The sequence below is a fragment of the Frieseomelitta varia genome, unplaced genomic scaffold (assembly GCF_011392965.1).
Source record: "Frieseomelitta varia isolate USP_RPSP 00005682 unplaced genomic scaffold, Fvar_1.2 scaffold_285, whole genome shotgun sequence".
Classification (NCBI taxonomy): Eukaryota; Metazoa; Arthropoda; class Insecta; order Hymenoptera; family Apidae; genus Frieseomelitta; species Frieseomelitta varia.
Genome location: NW_025110018.1, coordinates 1426206 through 1446968, shown reverse-complemented (window position 1 = coordinate 1446968; position 20763 = coordinate 1426206). Strand labels below are relative to the sequence as shown.

Sequence of the window (20763 nt, the reverse complement as noted above, 5' to 3'; positions counted from 1 at the left end):
ACATTCGAATAAATGCACATCACGCACGCGCTCATCTCTGCACATCGTAACGCAGTAATGCGGACACGCGTGTGAAAAAACTGCGAGTCGCGTGAGTGGAAAATGGCTGCTCGCGGCCGAATGAGGATATTTTGATTTTTACAGCCGGCTCTCGCGTTTCGGTTCTCTCGTTTTCCTTTGTTTTTTTTTTTTTTTTTTTTTTTTTTTTTCCCCCGCGCGAGCCAGTTTGAAAGCTAGCGGAAAATTGCTAGCTGCGCGACAAATGCGCTCGAAACACGCCGCTTCCAATTTACGCGGTTAAAGAACCACCCGTTTTTGTTCGCCAGACATCGCTGCCACTCGTGTCGATTCGCGTTTCAAGTTGCATTTGTCCCGTTGCCTCGGCACCAGCGGAAGCTGGATCAAGAACAAGCCGCGATATTCACAAATATCCCAGCCGTCTGCATAATACATAACACAGTTGCGCGCGTCGCAAGTTTTGAAATCCGTGGGCCCCGCGTTTGTCGTTTCTGCGTGCGCCGATTGCAATTAAAACGAGACACATTCCATCCAGCGAATTCCCTATCTTTCGAAAAGATCTCTCGCTGGGAGCGATTCGAAAATCGAGACCCTCGTATAAATTTCAATAGCGGAATAGACGGAACGATTTCGTCTGTTCTTTTTTATTTTCTACGAGGCACCCCTCTTTCGAAAAGAAATCTCGACGTTTCGTATTATCGCGAATACTGCACAAAGGAGGGATTTTCTATAAGCGTCAGCGTCTGAACGTGTGCATCAAAGACTTCCCGACTGGAAGAAGATGCACGTTTCTGTTTTTTTTTTTTTTTTATTTTCTTTTTCTTTTCCTTTCGTTTTCAAACGTTGCACTCGAGCGACGAGCGAGGCGAGACGAGAGATGTTCGAGGTACGATCTCTACTTCCGCGAGAAAACCCCTCGTCCGATTTTTACTCGCCAGTCTGAGAATTTCGGATTTCTTTCGTTCTTGAACGATCGGTATTCAACGCTACCAATAATGAAACGATATCGTCGGTACGTGTTCCGTTCTGCTCGATGAAAATGTATAAATGGAGCTTGAAAAACGATGAGAAAATTACAAGCACGGGGACAGCTCGCGAAATCGTCGAAGGCAGAGGGATATTTATTTTAGTAGCGAATCCCATCGAATCGTTTTCCTGGCTCGAACGTTTCGAACTTTTGAAAGCCATCGGATCATTTTCCCTTTGCTCTCGCGGTTTTTACGACCGGATAAAGAAGCGGTATCGCTAAAGGATCGCAAAGTACAGGTCCGAGAGAAGGGAACTAAGCAGTGCCGAGATTAACAAATGTTACGTGATCGGATTGCGATTGCAAAAGCATGATGCTAACGGTTGATGCTAACTCGAAAATTGGCTCGATGTATGTATGTATGTATGTATGTATGTATGTACACCGTTGTTCAAACATACGTGGACACATGTCATTTTGATGGAATCTGTGATGTATAATTGTGAATTATTCCACAATCAATTTTACTGCGCTTTGGTATAAATTTTGCATTGACAAAGAGAGATGATATATATACATACACAGCTTTGCGTTTCGTATTTTTTGCTATAATTCTTTAGTGAAATATTTATGAAGTTTTGGTTGACGCGATATTTTTAGTCATATTTTATTTATTTTTTATTGGCACGCTAAAACGCGCGACATCCTATATATAATGCGTTCTAATCGTATTTATCATCCGCTCTTTGTGTCAATTTCGCACAATTTTTTAAACAAAATATATAATAAAGTTTTTTTCTTAAATAAAATATGTTACGAAAGTATAATATATATTTTCTAATATATATAATTAATTATGAAATAATGCATTGTCGAGGGACTTGGAAACTTGCAATTCTGATATCATACTTTCTCATCGAAAATGTCGAATATATATATATATATATATATATATATATATATATATATATATATGTATGTATATATGTATATATTTGTTTCTTTATTATGATTATTATAATTATTAGTAAAATACAATACAAGCTACATGAAATATCTTTTGCAGATTGTTATAAATAAATTTATAGGAAATTTAAGAATCCAATAACGTACTTAATCGTTCGTAATATCGAGAAATATAATTAATTATATAAAATATATAATATTATAAAAAATAAATATTATAATATTATAAAATACATATTATAAAGATATTATAAAATATATTATATAATAAATATTATAATATTATAAAATATGTTATATAATAAATATTATAATATTATAAAATATATTATATAATAAGTATTATAATATTATAAAATACGTAATATATAGAAAAATATGTAAAGTATTTAATGCACATTATAATACTCAAATTTTAATATTCAAAACACTCATGCGTTACGATATTTCTATTTAAATAAAATTTCTTTAATCCACAGAAGTATGAATGAAAATTGCCCAAAAATCCCAAAAGTCTCGGTCTTTCCTTGAGCAGTATGTATTACTCAAGAAAAAGTGTCCACATATTTTTGAGTGGCATACGTGTACGTAGGGCCCAGAAAGTGGGAAAGCCCAGTTTCTCAATGTCGGGTAACAAATCTCGAGAATGTCTTGTAAATGTACGGTGGTGTTGGATGGCATTCCTATGCAACTCCTCGTCTACGTGTACCTAGCCATTGGGGTGTCGTAACGTAGCCAACGAACACCGTTGGCGAAACGAATACACGTTCCCAAAAGTCTATAGATCAGGCTCGCTACTCGACCACACTTTCACGTGTCGTTCGATCGAACGTACTTTTCCATTAGCGGTCAAAGAAATATTTAACGTAACCACCGAAACGCTTTCATTACACGTCTCTCCATTACCGTTCTAACTCCACGATAAAACTTACGTGTATATCGTATACACGTGCACATGTGTTTACGTATATATATATATATATATATATATATATATTCCGAAGCTGAAAAAGCGCGCGTTAACTATGTATGAAAGGAGAAGACTGTCGGATTCGATCAAACGTTTTGATGAAACATTGATTTCCGATCGGAAGGGGATCAACGACGCTGGGCAGAAATAGTAAATATGAAATAGTAAATACAATGTAACTATTTTTATTTCCTCGTGTGTGTAGTTACATATCGAAATAGTATTGTGAAAGAAGTATTTCATTAAAATGTAGGGAAATCATATTTTAGCAAATGGTAATATTTCACAGTATCAAAACAGTATCAACCTGACAGGATAGTAGATAGCGAGTGACAGTTGCGAAATATGTTTAGTTTTAAAATATTTATGTCTTATTTTCAATTCACTATTTTCGATATTTTCGATGTTTTCTCTTGATTTAAACATTTGATGAAATAGTGTTTCACTTAAGCGTTAAATGAAATAGTATTTCCAAATGGTATTTACTTATGGAAATATTTCAATGTTTACTATTTTATTTAAAATTATTTCAAACGTTGCGACGACGTAATAGGTAAAAGATGACTTTTAATCAAATACGTATTGAAATTCACGTAAAAATATTAATAATCTCGCAGGCTGCGAGACTAAATATTTATTGTTGTTGTCGATCATAAATATTAATAGTAATTCAATTATTCTCGGTTTGCACAGCGAGTCGCAATTCGTATCTTTCTGATTGTCGACTTTGTACGATTCGCGTTGAACAATGCGAGTTTCAGAATTCTTTTCAACGACGATGTATGTACGTTTAGTAAGAGATGGTCAAATTTAATTAACCCCCTTATTTTCATGTCAAATCGCCACAATAATAATGTAATGCGATGATTTGAATCTGGAAATTCTTTTATTAACAGTTGGACTAAATTTCTATTTCTTATCTTCTCTAGTTTCGCCTAACATCATGATTAGTTACTTTAAACTTTCTTGAAAGTTTACATCAACTTGTATGATCTTTTTTCATCATTTTGTTGATCAGAGTTGTATGACAAAAGAAAATCGTACAGCGAGTTTTAAGGGGTAATTGTAAAGACCATGATAGATTTGGTCGTGAAAAAGAAATATTTTCCACGTTTTCCAGAGGTATTCGAATTTTGTTCGAATTTGTTCCAGAACAAAAGCATCCTTGCTTTTCCACCAGCTACACGGTGTCGAAATATTTTTCAAAAAAAGGAGAAAAGAGAAAACTGAACTTAGAGGTGTCAAAGTAGAGACTCCAAAATGAAATCGACTCGGTTGTTGCACTGACAAATTCTCTTTTTTTGTTCACGCGGTTGTAGCCAGTTTAAAATATCGACAATTCTTCATTGTCGGGTGTACGAATACTTTATCCACCGCATAGTATCTCGTCTCTCTCAATTTCTTCCACATCAGCTCGCATTGAACACTGCACACTGTCAACTTGAATTTTTCGTACGATTAACAATTTTTACTCATTCGAGGAAAATCGAAAAATGTTAAAAATCTTTAATAAAATTAAAATAATGTAACAAACTATTTGGATACTAAAAAAATACGAAATGAAGTAATATTGATATGATAAAATTAATAAAACAATATTGATATGATAATATTAATACATGATATAACATTGATGTGATAATGTTGATATATGATATAACGTTGACGTGATAATGTTAATATATGATATAGCATTGCTGTGATAATATTAATACATGATATAACATCGATGTGATAATATTAATATATGATATAATATTGATATAAAAAGATGTGACATTGATGTGATAATATTAATATATGATATAATATCGATATAAAAAGATGCGACATTGATGTGATAATATTAATACATGATGTGATAATATTAATATATGATATAATATTAATATATGATATAATATTGATATAAAAAGATGTGATATTGATGTGATAATGTTAATATATGATATAACATTGATGTAATAATGTTAATATATGATATAACATTGCTGTGATAATATTAATACATGATATAACATCGATGTGATAATATTAATATATGATATAATATCGATATAAAAAAATGTGACACTGATGTGATAATATTAATATATGATATAATATTCATATAAAAAGATGTGACATTGATGTGATAATATTAATACATGATGTGACAATATTAATATATGATATAATATTGATATAAAAAGATGTGTCATTGATGTGATAATATTAACACATGATATAACATTGATGTAATAATGTTAATATATGATATAACATTGCTGTGATAATATTAATACCTTGATATAACATCGATGTGATAATATTAATATATGATGTAATATCGATATAAAAAAAATGTGACACTGATGTGACAATATTAATATATGATGTAATATCGATATAAAAAGATGCGACATTGATGTGATAATATTAATATACGACATAATATTAATATAAAAAGAACAGTAACGTGAAAACAATGCAGAGAGGAAAGTGGTAATTGTTGTCTCGCGGTTACAGTTTATTTTCCCTAAGAGTATTTAATCACTGGCATAATGAATAGAAGTGCCGCGTAGTTTCAGTAGCGTAGTCAATGTAAAAGCCGGCGAAGGAGATATCGTGGTTATTGGCGGTGAAACAGTGGAAGATTCACTGGGAAACGCGCGCCGGATGCATACGTACGTATATATATATATATATCGCAACTTTTGCCTGTGTATACGTGGAGGGACAGAGCAAGTAGTTAAGCCAAGGATTCGTTGTATATCCTACGGGGTTCTATAGGTAGTCTGTCGGTCTGTATACGACTGCAATCGATTACTTGCTTTATTTCGCGTGAGCCGCTGGGACCTCACTCAAAGTTGTGTGCGATTACATTGCCGGTTCCAAGTCCGTATGTGTGCGTATACACGTGTACGTTTGCGTGTGTGTGTGTTGAGCGCGAATGCGTCAGTGCGCTCGCGGTGCGCTTCAGGATATCAGTCTGAGTGATGTGCAATTCGTGACATTACGTGGATCGGTAGGAGACAGCAGATCCGACGCGAGAGATACACGATGTTATAACATCGATGGATGCGCGGGATGACCCGAATGCATCCGCATGGATTTTGCCGTTTTAAATCTGATAGGATACTGATCGGGGAGAAGCGAAACACGTAACTGCAATTTTTACCGTGTTGTGGAAAATCTCTATCGTCCGGTTGGAAACCGGTGGTCTCGCGTATGCGTGTGTATATGTGTGTGTGTGTGTTCCATTCTGCGCCAAGTCGCGTGTCTTGACGCCCTCTCCGTCGGACGCGACGTGAGAAACAATCTTTTCCTGAACTTCGAATCGTCGACTGGCTTGAGAGAAGTGACTCTGATTCACGTTTCAGACGCGTTTTTTTATTTTTTTTATTACATCTTTTATTATAGCCTTTTTTTTTGTAACCTTTTGTTGTTTATTGTACTAAATTGTTCATTATACGTTTAAACTAGATGCTGTATATGCACGGCCACGAAATTATATTTGAATAGAAAAGAACACTTTCGTGAGATAATATCATTGAAATTTTATTAACATTGTGGCGGGACAACGACTATTGCGACTGTACTGCTGAGATTTGAAAACATGTACAGACATTTACTGCGTGTATTTATTATAGCAGGGAATTAACATTGTATATACGGCAGAAAGAAGCATTAAAAGTGATCTCATTAAGCATTAAAAGTGATCTCATTAAGGTGAATATTAAGATTTATAAATTTAATGGATAATTGATTGTTTGAATATCTTTGCGATGGCTGTAAAATGTATATTTGTGTCAAGTATCTTCTATATATACATTTTTACATTTATTTGATCAGCATGACAATCAGGTCTCGATATAGCAATGAAATTTCTAAATATCTATTTCTAAATAACGTGTAACAAAAATTCACAAAAAATGTACGTTCGAATGTTTTTGCGAAAGCGATTGTAGTGTGGCTTATAACAGCATCGTTACCATTTCACATTTTGTATTGTATGGCGATGTATAATTCATAAACAAGCATTCGATACTACCTTGCGCTATGCCGATAAATTATTTTGTCACGTATCAAGAGCACCGTAATGAATCACGCATTTATAAGAGACCTGAAAATGTAGAATCGCAGAGAAAAATGCAAATAACATCCGAAATATAGTGACTTTTATAACGCGCAGTATGTAAAACAATTCTCTGTCGAGGTTCTACTTTTCCAATTATATTCTCAAAGATACGAATTTGCATAAAAATTCGCGGTCTCGCGTAATAAAATAATTTTCAGTCCAAACGAATTTAGCAAACTTCAGAAAGGCTTTATCCCTTTTCATTGTTTTCAGGGAATTTTATTATATTTTTAGTATTTTCGTTTTAATAATTTTAACATTCTTTCATAATTATAATTTTAATTTTACCGTAGAGCTCCGCTTATACGAAACTCCATTTGTTTGAGCGAAATTTTAACCAATATGAACTCCAATTGTACGAATTCTTGCTGCTTGAATTCACCTATTTGTATTCTAAACTCTTGTTATATCGCTAATATAGTGGAGAATCAATGAACTCTTATTATATCAATTCCAATTATGTGTATGTATAATGATTCTACCTAATAGATAGAGATATAATGTATCTACCTAATTCGAAGATTAAATATTGAAACTGTTATAATTTTGTAAAAGAAAGAATCAAATAATGATAAATAATTATTATAATAATATATATAATACATAAATAATTATTATAATAATATATAATATATATAAATAATTATTATAATAATATATATAATATATAAATAATTATTATAATAATGTATAACATATATATAAATAAAATATAATAATAATAATAGAGAATATAATATTAATATTATAATAATAGAGAGAGATAATATTAATATTATAAAATATAATATAAAAATATAATATTATAATAATAGAGACCTCAGTTTTAAAATGAATCCATTTTCTTTTCACAAAATCACAACAGTTTTCGATATTCCGTTCGAATACTAACCATAATCGTCGACTGCAGCAATTTTCAGATAGCGGCAATTCGACGAACAAAATTTCATTTCAAATAAATTTAACACCTCGGGAGAATCTCGTGATTTATCTACTCTCGTAACTTACATCAAGTTCTCGCCGACGAGGATGCGTTAATTCGAGTTCACAAAGCGGAGTTCCACAAATACAAATGCACCTGTTGGTCTGTGATTAATTTGAAAATTAATAACTACGGCAGAAATAAAAAAATGGAGAACCTTCAGAAATTTATTCGACGCGAAACGATGCTTTTACGCGCCAACAAAACTTACTCTCCTCGCGATAGTCAACGTGGCGTTGTTCGTCGAGTTTGTCGTAATTTCCTCCGCGGCGGGCGCTCACGCTGTGCTGTAAAAACAAGCTGCTCCTTATCCCGATGATTGCCTTCTGTGCTTGGAAAAATGAGGACTACGAAATGAAACGTCTACCGCGCGAGTAGGTGCTTCCGTTCCTCGTGAAAATCTGTCTGCACGCGTTGCGAATAACATCAATGGCAGTGAATTTCGACTTTGAAAATCGTCCCGTTAAAACATTACCGCGTTTAATTTCCACGTTCTCTGACACTTCGTGCAGGCAACGGCGGCTAGCATTCTTGAATTTCTCGATTCATTTCCTCAACGTCGTTCTAGAAGTTCCATTTCTGGCAACTGGAAATTTAATTTAACAAGTGTAATTGCAGCGATAGTGGGCGGACTTAAATTTCGCGATGGGGCGGCAAAAGTACGCGGATTTTCTTCGATGGCTCTTGTGCGTGTGAGAAAAATGTGAAAATCTTCGATTACGAAATAAATATGGAGATTATTAGTTTCGAGGCAATTAGCTTTGCTGATGAATAATAAAAAAACGTTCTGTATCTTCTTCTCATCTAAATGCACAATACATTATGTATAATCGTCATTTTACAAATCATGATCTCTTTCTTTTTTAAGTATCGTTTGTTTTCAATAAATCGTTATGGAAACATTTAATCATAATGAGCGACAAGTATTGTAATAAGTATCATACAATTGAGTGTACTAGTTACGAATCATCGATAATCTGAATTTGATTGAATTTACCATAAATTTAACTTAAATTCAGAGAAAGAAGGGAACTTTATTATATTTATTGTTTTTGTTTTACAATGTTGCTTAATATAGCGAGCGGTAGTACACGCATAAGCTACGGTAATATAGCGAAACAGTATGGCTTAGATTAATAACTGTTGGCTTTAACAACTGCATAATTTAAGACTTGTTCTACGAGTTGGTAAATTTTCACAAAATTACGGGATTCGTGTTGCGTTTAATTAATTTATTTTAAAATCGTTCCAAGGCATTTAAACTTATTTGAAATACGCTACACGTACGCATGTACATATGTTCGTAGAAGAATTCAACAACGATAGTATACGCGTATATTAAAATCCGCAAAACGCAATTCCATAAAAATAACAAGTTCACACACGCGGTTCATCTCGAGATTCGACTCATCGAATTAAAGACAACATCGCATCACTCTCGTCGATTTCTCTCGCTCACGTCGCATGTACGTGCCAATAAGAAAGTTACTTTGAAAGCTGAAGTAATAAATCCGTCCGATTAGAGGAGTTTCGCTCGGAACAAACGGTAATGAACGTTGGCTAATAATTGTTGCGGATCATCGATCATCGTTCGCGTGACGGGTAATGAGAAAGCATAGTTTTAGTTTCCGGTTCGTATATAATTGTTACGGGCGCGCGCGTCGGTTCAGAAAACAGATAGCTGTCAAGCCAGACGGTGCAGTCCTGATGCCGCTGGTTTTTGCGCCACGCACGCGGATGCAGCTTGAAAAAAAGGAAAAGAAAGAAAAAAAAAAAAGAAAAATAAATAAATAAATAAAAATAATAACCCACTGCCGCTGGAACGCCGTGACGTAATTTTCTGCGTTTCTCGACTTCCGCTGATTCAAGTATCGCGCGCGCGCGCGCGCGTACTTTACTTACAAATTAGCGCGTCCGGTCGTAACCATTATTTATTTCTCGTGACGCCGGTGAAAAGTCGAAAATTTACCCGTTGTCAGCGGAATTTTTCCGTCACCAGTCGGAAATCACCGTTCAACGAGCGCAAAATATATTCGGCTATTGATTTTTTCTTGCGTCCCGCGCGCGCAATAGCCACGAGGTCGCAGCGAAACTTGATCAAAGACAATCCCTTTGTTCCGTTTGCGCCCGGGCAATAAACTTTTACAATATTTTCACGCGCGAGTATATTTCTCAATCCTTTGGCCCCTCGCTGCGTAAAATCAGAAATTTCATATAGCCGGCGCCGGAATGGGTATGTCGCGCGTGAAATATGATTCCTGCGTCCGTGGGAACGTCTACGTTCCGCGGCGCTTTCCGCGCCGCGAATAAAAACCGAGGAATTTATCGTAAATTACCGACTATCGTGCATACGCGGCACATCGTCGTATCGTACCTCGCCGAGCGAGATCGTGCACGTATGTATGTGTATACGCGATATCGTTTCGAAGCATTTGCAACCCGATTAGGAGACTAGACTTTATTCCACGATGGGAGAATATTTTTCTGTTTACTAATATTTCTCTACGGATATTTCATGAAATTTATCTCGCGGATTTTATGTGTGTAGAATACAAATTATTATTATCTCACAGTATATACTATATTTGAAGGTCAATTCACGTTAATTATACAAAAAAAAAAAAAAAAAAAAAAAGTTATACCACTATCTATAAGAATTTCAGGTTGAAATAAACGATTTTTTGATAAATAGCCTTTCCTTTATCCGTTGAAATTAAAAACTTCGTAGAGGACGTGACACCTGTCGCTCTTTGATGAACGAAAAACGATCGATCGATCGATGGAGCCTCTTAATACGAACACATACCACCATCACTGATCAATACGACGAGATGTAAAATCTATCAGTTTTACGAAGTTCAATCTATCAATTTAAATGATCAACAATATTTCGTCGTCATTTCGTTCTCGTAGTCACGTATAGTTCATACATATGTATATAAATCATTTAATAATAATAATAATAATATATATAGTATATATATAAATTATTTAATAACGATAGTAATAATATATATATGGTATATATATATAAATTATTTAATAATGATAATAATAATATATAGTATATATGTTATTATCATCATGATATGTAAATTATTTAATAAAAATAATATAATAGTATAATAATAGTATAATAATATATATAATAGTATATATATTATTATTATCATAATATGTAAATTAGTTAATAAAAATAATATAATATTATAATAATATAATAGTATACTATTAAAATAATAGTATAATAGTATAATAATATATATGATAGTATATGTATTATTATTATCATTACATGTAAATTATTTAGTAAAAATAATAATAATAATATATGTAGTATGTATATAAATTATTTAATAATAATATTAATAATATATGTAATATATATATATATATATATAAATTACTTAATAATGATAATAATATATATAGTGTATGTATAAATTATTTAATAATGATAATAATAATATATATAGTCTATATATAAATTATTTAATAACGATAATAATAGTAATATACAGTATATATATAAATTATTAATAAATCGCTGTAAAAGCGAGAGGTTGTCTTGTTACCAGAGACGAAACATCATCACCGCGAGTCGATGATGATTTTGCCCGGTTTCCGCGTTCGCGTTCGTCGTGTATTGACTCAAAATTTCCTGACTGTCTTGGTCGAAAGGACGAGGACTTGAATTGTGGTGGTGGTGGTGGTGGCGGTGGCGGTGGCAATTCGGTAAAGTGCGTTCCCTCTCTTGGTGTGTACTCGGCGAACCACGGCCAATTAGCCGGAAGCACATTCAAACCATTAGCCCGAAATGAATTCGCGTTTAGAATTTGCTTCGGCGTAGAACGTCGATCGGTAAACCGATCGGTAAATTCGATTTCCGGGATGCTCAGCCGTGGATTATTAAACTCATCGATCGTATAAAGCCTGGGACTCGCTGTCTGAGTTTCGAGCCTGCGTATACGGCGAGTCGTGTGATTGACGTAACATCTTGCGAGACTTCGGAAAGTGTTTGAAGTTCTGTAGGAATCTGTGAAAGATTGACACATCTTGTTGTGTCTCTTGTGGTTTGGCAACTGTATTCGGTCCAGGTATTAGAAGGAACAATATTTTAGCATTTTACTACTGTAAGGGACAAGTACAGAAAAGTCTTTGAAAACACTTTGAATATTTGTCATTTAATGAAATATTATATTATACTATAATATTATATAAATTAAATATTATATTATATATATAATATATATTATATTATATATACATATATAAAATATATTACATATAATATAACACATACATATAATATATATTATATTATATATACATATGCAATATTATGTATATATAATATATATATTATACAATATATTAACTTTACTCTGTTGTATAAATTTATTAATACACGTGTTAACGTATACTAATATATGTATCAATTAAAATGTATTATTTAAAATAATATTTTGTCCAAAATATTATTTTATTTTATTCTATCGATTTCGAATAACGAAATTCTGTTGCGAATAAGAAAATTAACCCTTAAACGGTAGGTTCATAGGTGACTATAGTAATTTACATCGTATTATAAAAATTGAAAATCATTTAGCTACATTTTGTATATTTTATATAAACATCTCTCTGATACAGTAATGAAATTGAATTAAATAAATCATTGCAATCGTTGCAAAAATTAAGGCTTAAATTCTTAGAGGCTCTCAGTATCCAATGATTAAATTTCTTGGAATAAACGAAAGCAGAGTGATCTTCAGAGATATTCTGGAGCCAAGTATTCAGGTCGGCAACAAAGTTGAAAAACTGTGGAACTAAAATTAAGACTAAAAGTTGAGAAGCCTAAAATGCTGGAACTTTTAATCTAACGGGTGAAATTAAAACTTAAGGCTGACCGTGTTTTGTTCGCTGATAAGGCGTAACGCTGCTAACTTCATCTAGATTCCAAACGTACCCGGTGTAGAGTACAGTAATTCACGATTCTATTAGTTGCACTTCGTATCCGGGACACTTTTATTTAAATTTACGTAAAATTCAAATAAAGAAAACGAAGCTGCAGACACTTTGTTAAATCAGTTATCCTATTTATCCTTTACGAACACGGAGAAACTTCTTCTATTTTTCCTTCGTTCTCAAAATGAAACAATATAAATGTATTTCTGTACGTAAAGCACGCACCACGAACTTATTACAGGATATACACGTATCTAGTTTATAATTAGTCAAAATTAAAACACCCTTGCGTTCCACGGTGCAATCCAGTCTAAGTGACAAAAGGGAATTTTTGAACGTTTAACCCGAGGCTGAGGGTTTCCAATGGTTAAAAATGCAAAAATTCTCTTTCCTTTCCCATTTGTTCGAAACTGAATTGCAAGTAGGATGCGTACATTTTAATTTTCACTAATAATTGTAAAACAGTGTATGTGCATTGAACGCCGCGGCAGCATAAAATAATAATATAAAATATTTTGAAATATTTCGAAAATAAACTAAAAGCTGCGTAACCTAGCGGCTCCAGGTTAAAAATTCAAAAATTCTCTCTTTCGTTTAGACTAAATTGCAGGTACGTGCACAGTATACATATTTTAATTCCCACGAAATAGCAAAGCAGTTTATATATTAAGTATGCCAAAATAAATTAACAATATAACGAAACAATATAATAATAATTAACAGTATAACGAAGAATATTCTCGAATGTCGCTATTTGAAGATTCACGTAACCTGCAGTTCAGGTTGAAAAAGTTCAAAAAAATTCTCTCTTCCTTTGTTCTTCTTTTGGAATGCGTATATTTCGATTTTCACTAATTACAAATTACCGTTTACGCTGAAATGTATAATAATAGCACGTGAATACATACGAATCCCGCTGTTTGAGAAAAAAAACCTGCGTATCCGGCAGTTTGTTTTATCTCTTCGAAGAGGCGGAAATATTAATATTTGTAAAAGGCTGTATCAAGATATCAGCTGCGTTCGATTTAGTCGTCTTTTATTTCTCTCTCTCTCTCTCTCTCTCTCCTGTCGGCTCTCCAACATATTTTCATTTCGTACCTCCTGAAATTCCACGCCTCTCATTCATTGCGCACCATAAAATTCGTTCGGGGCTGCGCACTTCACGGCCGGCCGCGTAAAATTGTAACCGCGATCGGTAGAAATTCGTTTTCGCACGCCCCTACGTTGAATTTATTTGAACAGTTGAGTTCCAGCGAACTCGCGCGAAACTCGAGAAAGGGGAACGACGAACGAAAGATGAAACTGGTCATGAAAGTTTGAACAATCGAGTAATTAACTCGAAACGAAATGTTCCTGTTTTAATAAGTCAGCGGTTAAAAGGCGAAACGGCGCCTGTTGATTAAAAATTTAATAGAGGATTCAACAGTGGCTGTTTAAGCTTTTAACGCTTAAATTGCAATGGCACTCTCGAAATGACTCGATCAAGTATGCACGCGAGGACGGCCGATTACTATGGCAATCGTTGAACGACAGCGCGCACTGGCCAGCAGTTCGACTCGCATTCGCTCGTTTTTTTTTTTTTTTTGTCTCGCACATTTTTAAAATATTTAAAAGGGGCGAAGAGATGGAAATTAAACGGAAATTAATTTTTCGTTTTCATTGTTGTTACATCAGCAAAATACCTCGCTTCAGGTATTTTTAAAATGTTTTCGAAATAAAAATTTCAGACGTACAGTTTCGCAATTCTGCAACATTCTCTCAGTTTCCCACTGAAAATTCCGCGGTCCGACAGTTACGTATATTTAAATATTCCAGCTCAACGCTAAGAATACGAGGTCACGCGACTCGTCGTCGTCGTCGTTGTTCGTTGAATTTTCGGATTTTCATATTCGCGAGCATCAGTCCTCCCGCTTCTCGAATTCTGCCTGTTCCTTTGAAGAGTGTGTTCCAGCGCTTTGACACGGGCATTTTCTTAATACAATTAGACACACTTTGTAGTTTACTCTGACACTGATTTCATTTGAAATGGCTGCGCGAATGCAGCCGAGCACTATGCAATTTAAGGCGGAAAGTCGCGCGGATTTTCTGCTTTTAATATCAATGAACTGTGTCGTGAAATGAATCGTCCAGCTGTTTGCTCGCACGAAAGCGAAACAACACGCAACAGAAATAAAAAAAGAAATCGAATCAACCGATAAATGAAATCTCTGCTCCATTTTTTTTTACCTCGAAGTTTCACCAGTTCTTTACTCGAACGTCTCTGTGACTTTGATTGAAACTTAAAGGCTTGAAATTTGAAGCTTCAGCTCGAAGCGTCCCTGGCAGATTTAATGTTCAAACAAATTTTGCGCAAAGAGGACCGTAGAAACAGCGTCGCCACGCAAAAAAAATGCATTGCGTTTGACAGTGTCTTTCACCAGCGAATAACTTCGTTCGTCTTATTTCTCCCGTTCGTCGAAAGCACCAAAAAGTGAGAAACATTTTTGGTCGGGGAGGATGTTTTATCGTCGGTGCGTGCACGACAGTTTCGATCGGTGACGCGGTTATTCTGCGAAATTGCAGCCGGTCCGAAACCGCTCGCCTAATTCTCGGCGGAATGGCAATCCAGTTTTGCGCGGCGCTTGTAATTGAATCGGAATTTGTCGTTAGAGCACGTAGCAGGTATCGTTAGGAAACCACATTATATTCTCCCGGGTACGATAGAAGCCTTAGTCCGATCTGACATACATTGTGCCTGTCCCGTTTACCGATGTTAGCAACCGCGTAATTCGAACCTCGTGCCTCCCACGAGAACTCGCCTCGCATCGCCAATAATCGTTTAACTTATTCTTCAGGTTAACATCGACGCGTCTTTTTGATCGGTCGACAATAATTCGAATGCCAATCCTCGATGAACGTAAACGTAAGAGCTTCATTGAGATTTCTTTCGCCTGGGAAGTACACTTCGGAATAACGAAACATTTTTCGTGTCGTGAACGTGCATCGTTCATCGCGAGAAGTCACGATAACGCTCGTAGTACAGCCACCTTGAAGCAACCGAGTTATTTTATATCGGATTTCTCGCGATATAAGATTCTTCGGAACCACTGGAGTTGAATTACAAAGGACGCTAGACTACAAGAACCGAACTTCGTCTTTTCGGACGAAGCTGCAGTTCCCCCGACACCCTTGACACCCTGACAACGAAATTTGGAAAATCTACTTTAGTGCAAAAAATGTCAGTAACAATATTAACAACAAAGTTCCTTTATGTTGTCTAATAATTCATCCAGAGGCATAGAAAAATAAAATATTCGGGTTTGGAGTGCAATTATTCTAATTGCATTGCCCTTCAATCGCGACCCGATTAATAATTTCGCCATTAAATCAGACAACTTGTAGGTATTTTTCAACGCTATTACTCGCCGCTCCCACGTCTTGAAAGTGTTTGCACTCCCCGTCAAAATTGTTTAATAACTCGGCGATCGCACTGATACTCACGAGTGGTATTCTCGCTCTTGATCTCGAACGCTTAATCGCTGAAGTTTTCTCAATAGCTCGATCTGTTGCGGCGCTAGATCAAGCTTGCGCCCTGCCAGAGTTTTTTCTCTCTCTGATAGCTCTAGTTGCCGACGCATATGCTCGATCACACTCTCAGACACGTTGGATTCTTCTTCGCGAACTTCTCGACTTCTCATCCATTCACCGGATGAATCCGTTTCACTCCGTCGTGTAGACAACTCCGTTTTCGTGCCTGAAAACGGCAGTCCTCTCTCTTTCAATTTTTCTCAGTTTCTTCAGCTCCGCTAACGAAAACTCGCGGGTGGGTTTTGTCCCAGAATTCATCGTTGCTCTTTCCTTAACTGCACTATTTCGAAATGACACAACTTCTTTTTTTTATTCACTGTTCGCACTGATGTGACTCTGTGTCGGTAAAATCCGTGGCTGAGCCTCCAATTTGTAGGAATTTCGGTTTGAGATCGCAATTTGTTGAATAGTTGTTTATTTAAGATTAAATAAACGGAAATAATAATGGTCATAATGATTAAAGTGACCGTTTCCTTAATTACTAAATTCATTCTCTTCTTTCTCCCGCAACTTTCAATTCACTGTCTGACTTTTCGATAGTCGCTCGCTCGCTGATTGAATTGCTATAAATAAATAGTTAATTTGTTAAATAATGTACAAGAATATCATCGAAATGTATTATTTTACAATTTGAATAATTCATTTGAATAATATTAAATTTTTAATAATTAAATTATTTTATTTCTACAATATTTCTAGACACTATTTTATAATTTTTCACAATTTTTATATTACGATTAAACAATTAAATTAATTATTTCATTCAATAAGTCAACGTTATTTCTTGTAAAGTAAATTGTTCAAGATTCTTATAAATTATTAGTTAAAAATTTTAAAGAACACTTAGAAATATTACAGAAGAGAATTTATTGTTTAATTGTTGCAAGTAAATTATTGGAAATATTAGATAATGTTTAAACACATTAGAATATTCAGAAATATTATTTAAAACTCACTCTTAAATTTTGCTCGATGTGCTCACGTCGGAAGTTGAATTGGTAATGACTCTCCGTACCGCTAAAGGTTACTCTAATGTTTCGGTCGTCAGTGACCCGCAACTGTTGACAATATTTCCTTAATATTTCAAAACAATTTTTCTATTATACTAATCAATAGATTTCAGATTTCTATCGCAAGATTACACTTTCATAAATATGTTACAATGTCAAATGTAATAATTTATTAATTTTTTTATCTATAACTGATTAAAAATAAATTTGCACTTTCATGATATTAATTTTTAAGTTGTAACTGCATTGATGTATATTAAATAGAAATATATGTAGAGAAAAATTATGTAGTCAAAAATGGAGTTAAACAGTGATTGTCGCTTCAGAATAATCGCGCAACATATAAAAATTTTCGCTCGTTTATTGTTTCAAATTGCAAAGAATATATGTATTATGTAACTATTTGTTCCGTTATTGTAAATAATATAACTTAATTATTATAAATAAATTGTTCAAACTATGAAATAATGCTTGGAAGTTCAATCACTGATTGAATTGCTATAAATAAATAGTTAATTTGTTAAATAATATACAAAAATATCATCGAAATGTATTATTTTACAATTTGAATAATTCATTTGAAACAATCAAATTATTTTATTTCTACAATATTTCTAGACACTTTTATAATTTTCACAATTTTTATATTACGATTAAACAATTAAATTAATTATTTCATTCAATAAGTCAATGTTATTTCTCTTAAAGTAAATTGTTCAAGATTCTTATAAATTATTAGTTAAAAATTTTAAAGAACACTTAGAAATATTACAGAAGAAGAGAATTTATTGTTTAATTGTTGCAAGTAAATTATTGGAAATATTAGATAATGTTTAAACAATTAGAATATTCAGAAATATTATTTAAAAATTCACTTTGAATGTTTAATCGATGTACACACGATGAAGGTTCAACTTATAATGACCTTTTTCGCTGCTCAACCATCGGATAAAGGTAAAGTCAGCGATGCACAACAGGTGGTAGTTTTTGTCAATAGTTCCAAAAATACTATTTCTATTACAGTAATCAATAGTTTTATAGTTTTTATGTTTCATTTAGTTAAAATTTTTCAGTTTTACAGTTTTATTGTTTTATAACCCCCATTAATCTTAGGCAACAGTAAGTACTGTCGGGTCGGGATCCCGAAAATTTCTAGATTCCCGAAGGAATCGGGTTTCCCGAAAATTTCGAGAACCCGGTTACCGTTTCTCGAACTACTGTACAATGCTGTATAGTAGCCTACAAAATATGTAAATACACAGTTCAGTTTCTTCAGCCAGTGAAGTTATTGAGAACACGGATTCTAAGAATCGTGTGACCTGATGTAAACGAACGTGTGATTGCGTGCTTAGTACTTGAACATTATGTATAGTCGGTCATGAAGATATTCGGACATCACTATAGATTTGATCTTTATGTTCTGTATTTTATCTAAATGTACAAAGGACTAAGAAAATGTACTATGCCATGATAGAGTGTAGTTTTTAGATAACAAAAATGCAAAAACCTTTTATTTGTTGCGTGTCATTGCTTAAATAATGGAAGAAAATCGAAGAAATCGCTAATTTGCAGGTCACAAAACTATTCGGGCATTATTAAAATTAAGTTTACAAAATTAATATAATGATTTTTAACTAAGGATTAATATCTTGTGGGATATCCTTTTTGTTGCACAACACGTCTTAGACGTGTTGGCATGTTGTAAATAATCTTTTGTAAATAGTTAATAGTCAATTTCTGTGACCTGCAAATTAGCGATTTCTTCGATGTTCTTCCATTATTTAAACAACGATACGCAATGCATAAAAGATTTTTGCATTTTTGTTATCGAAAAACAGCACTCTATCATAACATAGTACATTTCTTCAGTCCCTTTGTACATCTAGATAAAATACCGAATGAACGTAAAGATCAAATCTATACTGGTAATATTTTCGTGACCGGCTGTACCAATTATTCGTTGTTAACTCGCAGGAAAGCGGAGAGATCAAACAAAACGTGACAAAACCGCGATTGTTTACTCGCGCTCATTTCTAGCTGGCTATCCCAGGTTGCTATTCGTTGCCCTCTCGCTGTCCTGCAAACTCGCCCTCGAACGAGAGGAGAAGAATCGCCACGTGCCCGATGTATTTTCTAACCTCGGTGTTGTTGCTCTTCTTCTTCCAGAGATCCCGGGCAGATGGAGGAGGCATTGCACGCATGGGCCGATAATGTCCGAGCCGGGTTGCAACCTGGTGTCTGAGGGAACCGCTGGACAGAACGGGAACACCGTCTCGACCGGAAGATGCGTCTGCGGACCGTCGGTGCCTTGGTGCCCGAACGAGCCGCGCCCTTACGATTATGCCACTCGACGCGAGTGCACGCTCAACTTGGCTGCGAAGATGAACTACGGTGAGTAAGCTGCCATTTTAACTCTTTGATCTCGGCAAACATTTTTTTTTTTTTTTTTGTCATCATCTTGCAAAGCTTCGTTGGTTCAAATAAAATGACATAGCGTTGGAAATAATCGTTCGAATGACTGATGAGAATTTAATTTAAGTATCTTGAATTGAATTTTATTTTGATTAACAGAATAATTTCGTTCAAAGAAAGTTGCTTTTCATTTTTCGTGGAAATGACTTTTTCTCATCTTCTCATTCTTCATCGAATCGTCGAAATTACGTTCCGTTCATTTTATATGCAAATCTAAAATCGACTTTTTCGTTAACCTCCGGAGGATTAAAAACAGCGACGTTTATCTGAAAAATTCATGCGTTTATGAAACACACGTGTCGCATTAGATTTGAAGATCTGTCCACGGCGCTAAAAGGGTCTTTCTTTTAAGCCCTCTAAAGATTAACCCTCGTGTGACGGACAGGGTCACTTAAATACGGAAGTAAAATAATTGCACGACTATAAAACAAACGTACGTATATAAAATACACACGTACGAAATAAATAGTAATATTTGTAGACACACATCGGCTGCAGGGAATATTTGCACGAACACCGACTATAAAAAAAAGAAATATTCGCACGTGTCCTTATATATGTACGTATGTTCTCCAAAAATGAAATGTTTCCCTTTAATTTCACACCTCACATTTCATTTCCGCCATAGATATTAAATTTTTATAATCGTACGATTTCTGAAAATTATATATTTTTTACAGTCGTACGATTTCTGAAAATTATATATTTTTTACAGTCGTACGATTT

The 20763-nt window shown here is 34.2% G+C and overlaps 1 protein-coding gene across 1 annotated transcript in view; it reads left to right on the top strand.

Annotated features, from left to right (window-relative positions):
- LOC122529423 (insulin-like growth factor-binding protein 7) overlaps positions 1-20763 on the top strand; it is a 63599-nt gene that overhangs the window by 31689 nt on the left and 11147 nt on the right. The window contains exon 4 of the mRNA XM_043655560.1: positions 19732-19956. Within this exon, the coding sequence (XP_043511495.1) occupies positions 19732-19956 (225 nt within the window). The remainder of the gene's footprint in view (positions 1-19731; positions 19957-20763) is intronic.